We start from the raw sequence: 10,928 nt of genomic DNA, 5'->3' as shown, positions 1-10,928 counted from the left end.
ACACTATAGAAGGTGGGCGCCAGTGGGGAGTGAACCTGGGAGTCAGGGAATTGCACACCAGTGGGGAGTTAACGTGGGACTGTGTAAAAAGGATATCAGGGGGAAATAAAACTGGAACTAAAGGGAGATGGATACCATTGAAAGTTGAAGCCGGATATGGGAGTTGAGTACCAGAGGAGAATGAACCTGACACTATAGGAGATGGGCGCCAGTGTGGAGTGAACCTGGGACTCAGGGAAGTGCACACCAATTGGGAGTTAACCTGGGACTGTGGGAGATGGATAAATGTAGGTATCCGAGCCGAACTATAGGAGTTGGGTACCAGAGGAGAATGAACCTGACACTATAGAAGGTGGGCGCCAGTGGGGAGTGAACCTGGGAGTCAGGGAATTGCACACCAGTGGGGAGTTAACCTGGGACTGTGTAAAAAGGATATCAGTGGGAAATAAACCTGGAACTAAAGGGAGATGGATACCATTGAAAGTTGAAGCCGGATATGGGAGTTGAGTACCAGAGGAGAATGAACCTGACACTAGAGGAGATGGGCGCCAGTGTGGAGTGAACCTGGGACTCAGGAAGTGCACACCAATTTGGAGTTAACCTGGGACTGTTGGAGATGGATAACTGTGGGTATCCGAGCCGAACTATAGGAGTTGGGTACCAGAGGAGAATGAACCTGACACTATAGAAGGTGGGCGCCAGTGGGGAGTGAACCTGGGAGTCAGGGAATTGCACACCAATTGGGAGTTAACCTGGGACTGTGGGAGATGGATAACTGTGGGTATCTGAGCCGAACTAAAGGAGTTGGGTACCAGAGGAGAATGAACCTGACACTATAGAAGGTGGGCACCAGTGTGGAGTGAACCTGGGACTCAGGGAAGTGCACACCAATTGGGAGTTAACCTGGGACTGTGGGAGATGGATAACTGTGGGTATCTGAGCCGAACTAAAGGAGTTGGGTACCAGAGGAGAATGAACCTGACACTATAGAAGGTGGGCACCAGCGGGGAGTGAACCTGGGAATCAGGGAATTGCACACCAGTGGGGAGTTAACCTGTGAATATCTAAAAAAGGATATCAGTGGGAAATAAATCCGGCTTCACTCCCCACTGGCGCCCACCTCCTATAGTGTCAGGTTCATTCTCCTCTGGTACCAAACTCCTATAGTTCGGCTCGGATACCCACAGTTATCCATCTCCCACGGTCCCAGGTTAACTCCTCACTGGTGTGCAATTCCCTGACTCCCAGGATCATCCCCCACTGTTGCCAAACTCCCATAACTTTGCCGGATATTGTCTGGTTTCGACGGGTTTCGTAATAAAGCACTAATTCTTTTTTACGAAACCCGCCGAAACCGGCGGATAACCTTAGTCTCAGGTTCACTCCCGACTGGTGTACACTTCCCTGAGTCTCGGGTTCACTCCCCACAGTTGTCTACTTCCCATAACTTTGCTGGATATGGTCGGGTTTCGGCGGGTTTCTTAAAAAAGCACTATTCTTTTTTACGAAACCCAGTCCCAGGTTCACTCCACAATGGTGCACACTTCCCTGAGTTCTAGGTTCACTCCCCACTGCCACCTACTTCCCATAACTTTGTCGGGATTCGTCGGGTTTCGCAGGGTTTCGGCAGGTTTCGTAAAAAAGACACACCCACATTTACTGGCGCTGATATAACCTAAATGTGTTGCAAGCGCCGTAAAACCCTTAAAAACAAACAAACATCTTTCTCTCTCTCTCTCTCTCTCTCTCTCTCTCTCTCTCTCTCTCTCTCTCTCTTTCTCTCTCTCTCTCTCTTTCTCTCTCTCTCTCTCTCTCTCTCTCTCTCTCTCTCTCTCTCTCTCTCTCTCTCTCTCTCTCTCTCTCTCTCTCTTTCTCTTTCTCTCTCTGTGCCCCGATCCCTCAGCCTTACTAAATAAAATAACAAAATGCAACATAATTTATTTTGCCTATGAAACTTCTGCAATCATAATTTTTTTTCTCTGATTAGATCTGGGTTGAAGACTGGATACCAGCGCCTTAAGTTCCAACACTGGGACTCCCACGGTGTGAAAGTCGTTGTGAGCAACCACAGCTGTGTTACTGAAGCAGGGACTAAAGCTCTGTTAGATGATGCTGCCAAACTCGCCCCCATTGGAGGTCTCTTCAATCTTGCTATGGTTAGGAATTAATTTATATTTCTCCATTTTTTTTTTCACATCAAAACTATTGTGGTCAGTATCAATGATATCTTTGTTATATGCCATTGTCATCATCGTCGTATTCATCATTATCATCATCATCATCATCATCATCATCATCATCAAACCACCCTCATCCACCATCATTGTTATCATCATAATCATCTTCATTATCCTAATCTTCATCATTGTCGTTATCAGAATCTTCAAAATTGACCCCCCCCCCCCCTAGTTGTCAGGGGGACACCTACCGTGTCTTCTATTCCCCTATATCTGCTTTCCAACATGCTTACTATCTTTATCTTGGAATGAGATTACTTGGTTTTGTCCTGGCTGTGGCCGGAGTCCTAGCTGGGAGGGAAACAGTCAAATGGATCGTTATTGTTTTGGGAGATATTTTTTTCCTTGTAAATCATCTCTCTGTTATGTATTATTTTATTTGTTATTTTGAATGTATAATGTAAGCATTTGAGTGTATTCCTTTGTGTTGGATTTTGTGCTTGTGTGCGGATGAGACTTATAGGTGATCTCAAACTAAGTACATTGGTGGTATGCTCTTAGAATCTACATCTGATCCTTATTTGTTCCCAGTTCCCCTATGTCTTACTTTTTCTTGGGTGCTTTAATTGTAATTCTAGAACTTTTTACTATCCCATTTTCTTCCTTTTTACTGGCGTTGATATAACCTAAATGTGTTGCAAGCACCGTAAAACCCTTAAAAACAAACAAAACACTGATAGTGTGCTCTTGGAATCTACACCTGTTCCATATTTGAACCAATTCCCTTTTGTCTTACTTTATCTTGGGTGTAATTCTAGAACCTTTTACTATCTCAATTTCTTCCTTTTTACTGGCGCTGAAATGACCTATATGTGCACTGTAAAACCCTTAAAAACAAACAAACAATCTTCAAAATCTTCTTTGTCAGTAGTGTTATCTTTGTTATTGTATGTAGGTGTTACGTGATGGACTGCTTGAAAATCAAACTGTCGAGATGTTCAGAGATGTGGCAGACCCAAAAGTGAAAGGAACCATCAATCTAGACAATCTGACTCGTGATCTGTGTGCCGAGTCACTGGACTGGTTTGTGGTCTTTTCCTCTGTGTCTTGTGGAAGAGGCAACCTGGGTCAAGCCAACTATGGCTTTGCCAACTCTGTCATGGAGAGGATCTGCGAGAAAAGGAGGGCTGATAATTTGCATGGCAAGTATTCATGGTTAAATGCAGGCATGATTTTAAATTACAAATCGTTTGGAAATGAGGAGTTTAATTAAAAGGTCCATGTGATATGACTGTCTACTTCATATTTTGACCTCGTATGATATCATCAGGCTAGTATTATATACTCTCTTGCCCAATCATTGCTGTCTGATAAGGGGTCTTGAAAAATATTTCAACACCTGCTTCATTTGTGTGTAAGTGGTAGAGCACTAGCTTCATACACAAAGTTACCAAGTTCAATCCCAGGTGAAGTCAGATTATTTTTTTTAATATTAATTTTTATGTCACTTTTATTTCTCATAGAATTTAGTTACCTATCTTTGCAACTCCAAAATTATTTCTTGCTAGCATCACCACCATGATTTAATACGTTTCTTTTCATGATCCTCATTTCCATAGGCTTAGCTATCCAATGGGGAGCCATAGGCGACGTCGGTGTCATTGCTGAAAGTATGGGAGGTAACGATGTCGTTGTCGGTGGATCCTTACCACAGAGAATGATGTCGTGTCTGAATGTATTGGACCAGTTTTTGAACCTTCCCTACCCTGTTGTCAGCAGTTTTGTACCAGCTCAAATGGAGCGCAAAAAGGAAGATGGAGGAAAGAAACAGAATCTTGTTGCAGCAGTTTCCAAAATTTTAGGTTTGTTACATTTTGAAGTTTTGTATTGTCTGTTTTTAAGAAATGTATAGTTATGTTACACACAAGAATATTGATATTTTACTACAAATCGTCTAGTCTAAAAGTGTCACAAGATCTATTTGTGGATATGGTATTTTAGTCCTTTAGGAGGGATGTCAAAATTACATGCTGGATGAAGAAATGCGTTAATAGGAGGAATGATAGTTCTCTCTCTCTCTCTCTCTCTCTCTCTCTCTCTCTCTCTCTCTCTCTCTCTCTCTCTCCCTCTCTCTCTCTCTCTATATATCTCTATCTCTCTATCTCTCTCTATCTCTCTCTATCTCTCTCTCTCTCTCTCTCCCTTTTTTCCTCAATACATACTATTAGTATTACCTCCTTTGTAAAGAAACAGCAGCTGCCCTCCTCCTTTCTCCTCCTTTGTAAAGATGACGAATTTATGAAGTAAATGACCTTAAAAAAAAATTAAAAATTGAGCTTTATATAGCGCAATATCCACTTAATGTGCTCAAAGCGCTTTACAAGGGGTCCCTGGTCAACAGCAACATTTAACATGTAGGACGGGACGTAACGCCTGTTAGGCGATATTACAATTTTTCGGACAAAGACAACGCTGTTAACGGTCAGGTACTCATTTTACACCTGAATACGGTGAGAGAATGTGAGTAAAGAGCCTTTTCCGAGGACTCAACTATGCGCCGAGCGCAAGGCTCGAACCCAGGACCTTCCGATCCGAAAGCGAGTGTCATACCACTAGACCACATAGCCACCTTAGTGGGCAGGGAAGCTCTTACTGTGAATCTACATCTGTTCCCTATTTGAACAAATTCCCCTTTGTCTTTTTCTTGGGTGCTGTAATTGTAATTCAACTTTTGCCATCCCATTTTCTTCCTTATACTAGCGCTGCTGGTTGGGGATCCTAACCTCCCATAGCTGGCAGGGAGGTACATACTGTGTCTTCTATCCCCTTATATCTGTTTTCCAACATGCTTTCTGTCTTTGTCTCGGAATGAGATCACTTGGTTTTGTCCTGGCACTGGCCGGAATCCTAGCTGGGAGGGAAACAGTCAAATGCATAGTTATTGTTTTGGGAGATGATATTTTTTTTTCCTTGTAAATCATCTCTCTGTTATGTATTATTATTTTTATTTTGAATGTATAATGTAAGCATTTGAGTGTGTTCCTCTTTGTTGGATTTTGTGCTTGTGTCTGGATGAGACTTGTAGGTGATTTCAAACTAAGTACATTGATGGTATGCTCTTGGAATCTACATCTGATCCCTATTTGTTCTAAGTTCCCCTTTGTCTTACTTTTTCTTGGGTGCTTTAATTGTAATTCTAGAATTTTTTACTATCCCATTTTCTTCCTTTTTACTAGCACTGATATGAGCTAAATGTGTTGCAAGCGCCGTAAAGCTCTTAAAAACAAATAAAAATAAAGAATTATTGTCATGCCTCACAAATATAATCCTAATAACATTTTTTATAGGTGTAAAGGATGCAAGCACCGTCGATGGTGAGGTGAGTCTTGCAGAGCTTGGTCTAGATTCTCTCATGGGTGTTGAAATCAAGCAGCTGTTGGAAAGAGATTATGACCTCTGTCTCAGTACCAAGGAAATCCGTCTTCTCACCATGAACAAACTGCATGATATTAGTAAGTATAGGAAATGGGTGATAATCATTTTCACAAACAATCTTAAGGATTCATTGGTTTTGATGGTGAAAGAAAATATATTTTTTATGATATTAATATTCAACTTTATTAACCTTTTGTGCAAAACTTGTATTCCAGTTCAGAGTAAAAACAAATCGGTTAAACCAAGGTTGGTGAATAGTTCAAATTTGACGTCTCTTTGCGTAAGGATCAGGCAAGTCATTATATTTGTTTTCCAATTTTACATTGATCGGTAAAATTGCTCACTTTGCAGTGCTGGACTTCAGCTGATGCCTTGGGTTATCTTGGCCTTTTCTCAAGATAGACCCGAAATATGAAATTGAAGAAATTCCACTAAGGATAAATAGAGGAAATTTGATTAATTATCAATATTTCTACGTATATGTATATTTATTCTCGTATTAATGTGACATTTGCAAGAGAAGATTACACGAGCTGGACAAGATAAAACTGTGTGATGAATTCTTTTCAAGATCCCCCCTGATATTTTATTATAAACACACAATGGTTTTGAAACATACGTGCTGTTGAAAAAAATATTCATCTCCTCAAATGCAGATGAAGCAGAAGGTAATGACAACATGGACAGTGAAGCAAACAAAGAGGTATCCCCCTCAAAGAGTCAGTCTCCATTGACTCCCATGGCTTTGCAGAGATTTGATTGTCAGAATGTTCTTCCCAAAGAAACTCTGGTCCATCTAAATGGAGTGGAAAATAGTCTCAAACCTCTGTTTGTAGTACATCCTGTAGAAGGTAAGCTTAATCTGAAATGGAATTTTCTTGTTGATTTACTATTAGATAGAATTTTATCTGATGTTAAATTTTAATTTGTATTTCAATTTTTGTTGAAATTTTTGGGGACCCACTGATGGCACAATTGTGAGTCATTTATCCTTGGATTGAGTTATGGAGGCAGAGACACTCGTTTCTGCTTTTCTTTCTTTCTTTTTTTTTTTTACCACAATTTTAAAGATCCTGTCTTATACAGTTGTATTGCAGATGAAATTGAAATAGAAGTGCTGCTTTTTTTTACTTAGATAAAATTATGTATTTAAGATACCAGTTGCTTGATTTCTGCTGAGTTTAAGAGTTTTTCGGATCATTTAATTTATGCCTTTTTATATTTGGGGTTCCAATAGCTCAGGTAGTAGAGCAATCAAGATAAAGAACTGAACATAAAAACCCTCCAAAAACTTGAGCTTTTATATAGCGCAATATCCACTAAACATGCTCACCTAAGTACGATTAGAGAATGTGAGTAAAGAGCCTTTTTCAAGGACTCAACTATGCGCCAAGCGTGGCTCGAACCCAGGACCTTCCAATCTGCAAGCGAGTATCATGGCTCGGAAGACTACTCGCAGCAAGATATTTGGTTTAAAAAATGTACAACAGTAGCTGATGAGTCCCATTGACTTCCAAGTTAGAATATAAAGACATGACAATACTGGTGCACATTTTTTACTCCTGGATACACATTTTTAAAATTTTCAGTAGGTGGGTCTTTAACCAATTTTTATTTTTATAGTTTAACTGTAAGCATGAAAACATCTGGTTAAATAGGATTCAATAGTCTGATGTCGCATCTGCCCAGCAACGAGCAGCTTGGTTCTAAACAAAGAAAATCGGTACTTTTTATTCTTCATGCTGGCTAGAACTTTTTCACATGTCATGTGGTCAGAATGTATAAAAGTCAAAGCATGATCAGATTTATGTTTTTCTCCTCTGGATACACTTTTATGCTTGTCGGACAAGTATTTCATAAGGGTGTACGCCATTGTTCCGATAATTTAGAACCAGTTACTAAGTTTTACTGTGCGTCATAACGAGGGAAGTGACGTCACCACTGTTGAAGCCTATTTAATGACTTAATCACTTCTGTCTGATATCTTATATTTTTTTAACATTGCAGAGCCAAAAGAACTTACTTTTCCACCATATTTTCCCAATCGTGCTTTCTGTTTAGTCATTTTGCTCAATCTTATTTTCATTTTCATTCAGGCAATATTGAGACCTTGAGATCCCTGGCCTCCTGTCTTCCCTGCCCAGTATACGGTATTCAGCTGACAGCAGAGGCACCCCTAACATCCTTGCAGGCTTTGGCTGGATTTTACTTACAGGTATGTTTGTGTTTACGTGTGTGTGTTGAATGTGTGTGTTTGTATATGTATGCGTCCATATATGTGTTTATGTATGGGAAAGTGTGTATGCGTATGTGTGTGTGAGTATATGCATATGTGTACGTGTATGCTTGTGTGTATATATGTGTGTATGCGCGTGCTGTCGAACTCTTGAATATTGTAGTGTAAAGAAATTACCAGGTATTTTATAGTTATCATATTTAAGAGTGATTACATGTTAGAAGTCTTACATTTTAAAGACATTTAGCTGGGTGGAGCTTTGTGGTCTTGTGGTATAACACTCACTTTTGGATTGGAAAGTCCTGGGTTTGAACTTCGCTTTGCGCACAGTTGAGTCCTTGGAAAAGGCTCTTTACTAATATTCTCTCACCATTCTTGGGTGTAAAATGAGTACCTGGTCGTTAACAGCGTTGCCTCTGTTTGAGAAATATTGTAATATCACCTAACAGGTGCGATGTCTCGTTCTACACGTTACGTGTTGCTGTTGGTCAGGGAATCTTTGTAAAGTGCTTTGAGCATGTTTAGTCCTATATAAAAGCTCAATTTTTTTGGTTTTTTTTTTTTAGTGTCAGGGTATGATTTTTAGGAATTTTAATCTTGACATATTGAAAGATTGCTTTGGATCAACTTCTCTTTTCTGTTTGAACTAGTCTTCTTCCTTTCTCTTTTAGACTTTTTCATCATGTAACATATTGCAAAACTTCACTTCCCCTCTTCCCCACTCCTCCACTTAATATTTCTAACGACAAAATATACCAGCTTGAAACAGATTAAGCATTTATTCTTTTTTTTTTTTTGCAAAAATAATTATGAATCTGTGTAATTTCCCAGAACATTAACAAAGTGGATCCAACAGGCCCATATAGACTGGCTGGGTACTCGCTAGGTTCTGTGATTGCCCTGGAAATGGCATGTCAGCTACAAAAATATTACCCTGATTGTAGTGATGTCAATATTGTGCAATCTCTGACCCTTTTGGATGGGTCTCACCGTTACCTCGACATGTACACCAATGCCTATAAGAAGGCCTTGAAACCAAATTCACTGGCAGAGGAACAGGCTGGATTCATGGTTGGTTTCCTCAAACAGTTTATTAACGTGGAGGATGAGCTCTCAGTAAGTAGTTTCTTTCCTCTTAATATCCAAGACATTTGAGGTTTGAGTAACTTTGCTGGTAAAGCACTCGGTACACAAATGAAGGGCGTGAAATACATCTTAGTTACATACATTCGTTTATTGATCAGAAAATAGAATTGTCTATGTACCTTATGACTTTTGAGATTCACTAATCCAAGACTGATCCAATGCTCAATGGGTAGAGCACCAAATGCTGTTTTCATTTGCATAACATTTTTTGTTTGTTTTGTTTTTTGTTTTTTTTTGGTCTTTTTCTGGCCTTGTTGTCCACCCAGTTGTGATTGCATAGCTGTGATATTTGATGGAAAGCACTCTGATATACGAGTCTTTTTCAGAGGAAAATAAGCAATTATAATTATGGTCTCTTACACACTTCAGTTACTTCAGAGTATTTTGCATCACTTGCACAAAAATCGCAAAATATCACTGATTTGAATTGCGGCTGCAAAATCTGCAATTTTTGGGGGCAAAATCTGCATTTTTTTGGTGCAAATTTTCGAGATTTTGCAAAGAAAAAAAAAGGCGAAAAAAAAATTACGAATCTTTTTCTTCTTTTAATTTGATAGCTCGTGTAGAACGTGAAAGATCAATCAAGAGTAGTTTCTCTTTTATTATCCCATTTTTTTCCTTTTTACTGGCGCTGATTTGACCTTACATTTGTTGCAAGCGCCGTGAAACCCTTAAAAACAAACAAATAGAATTTTCATGAACTAATTATGGGTTTGTAGGAAAATTAATCGCAAATGTTTGCAAATTTTGCTGTTCTAAGCTTGCAAAATTTGGGAATTTTCTTTTGTTGAGAAAAACTGCCATGTCAGATAATGCTGCATTGACTCTTCTGTTCTAAAGGCTTTCATTCTTTTCCATGTAAAAAAAATCTAATGATCAATGAAGGTAATTGATTAACAAAGAACGCTTAAAGCCCAATGCAAGAAATGTTCTTTTGTGTCGGCCATAGTGTGGGGGAATGTTGACCATAGGTTGGTGAATTCTTCATTGGTCCTTACTACCTCTTCTACCCCTTTACTCCTGGCCTCCTAAAGTGGTCAGGGAGGCACTTACTGTGTCTTCTATCCCCCTATATCTGTTTTCCAACATGCTTTCTGTCTTTGACTTGGAATGAGATTACTTGGTTCTGTCCTGGCCCTGGCCGGATAGCCTGGCTGGGAGGGAAACAGTCAAATGTATGGTTAGAGTTAGAGTTTTGGGAGATGATATTTTTTGTCTTGTAAATCATCTCTGTTATGCATTGTATTAATTTTTTGGTTATATATATATATATATATATATATATATATATATATATATATATATATATATATATATATATATATATATATATATATATATATATACACATACACAATCGTTTGTAAACATTTGAGTGTATTCCTCTTAGTGGGGACCTGTGCTTGTGTCTGGATGAGACTTTTAGGTGATCTCAAGCTAAGTACACTGATAGTGTGCTTTTGGAATCTACATCTGTTTCCCATTGGAATCAATTCCCCTTTGTATTGCTTTTTCTTGGGTGCTTTAATTGTTATTCTTGAACTGTTTACTATCCCATTTTCTTCCTATTTACTGGCGCTGATATGACCTTAATGTGTTGCAAGCGCCTTAAAATCCTCAAGAACAAAATAATACCATTTGGTTCACATTGGTGTAGATTCATCTATTGTTTTGGAGAAAAGAGTGCTAATTGGGTTTCTCAAAATCCCATCATTAAATTTCATTTCAATATTTAGTTGAAAGTAACAATAGGCAGAGGTAAATCTGTTTATTTGAATCGTCACTTCTGGGTGGGGTCTTCTGATCTCCCATGGTGGGCAAAGAGGTCACTTGCCGTGTCTTCTATCCTCTGTACCTGTTCTCCCTTTCCATGTTACTATCTGTCTTTGTTCTGGATTGAGATTGCTTGGGGTTTTTTTCCTGGGTTCTGGCAA

The 10,928-nt window shown here is 39.1% G+C and overlaps 1 protein-coding gene across 1 annotated transcript; it reads left to right on the top strand.

Moving 5' to 3' along the window:
* Positions 1-918: 918 nt before the first annotated feature.
* Positions 919-9,420, top strand: LOC144973952 (fatty acid synthase-like). Its single transcript, XM_078916840.1, has 9 exons — positions 919-959; positions 1,988-2,156; positions 3,133-3,379; positions 3,797-4,039; positions 5,525-5,689; positions 6,269-6,463; positions 7,709-7,827; positions 8,680-8,964; positions 9,364-9,420. The coding sequence occupies exons 1-9, from the start codon at positions 919-921 to the stop codon at positions 9,418-9,420; spliced, it is 1,521 nt and encodes a 506-aa protein (XP_078772966.1).
* Positions 9,421-10,928: the final 1,508 nt, after the last annotated feature.

This window comes from Berghia stephanieae, chromosome 5, assembly GCF_034508935.2.
Source record: "Berghia stephanieae isolate SIO BIC M18660-M18661 chromosome 5, UCSD_Bste_1.3, whole genome shotgun sequence".
Lineage (NCBI taxonomy): Eukaryota > Metazoa > Mollusca > Gastropoda > Nudibranchia > Aeolidiidae > Berghia > Berghia stephanieae.
Note: the sequence above shows the minus strand (reverse complement) of the source record. Positions and strands in the feature narration are given on the sequence as shown.

Coding starts and splice junctions, on each gene's coding strand:
- LOC144973952 (XM_078916840.1), top strand. CDS start 919: ATGGATAACTGTGGGTATCTGAGCCGAACTAAAGGAGTTGG. Junction 6,464..7,708: donor TGTAGTACATCCTGTAGAAG/GTAAGCTTAATC, acceptor ATTTTCATTCAG/GCAATATTGAGACCTTGAGA. Junction 7,828..8,679: donor TGGCTGGATTTTACTTACAG/GTATGTTTGTGT, acceptor GTAATTTCCCAG/AACATTAACAAAGTGGATCC.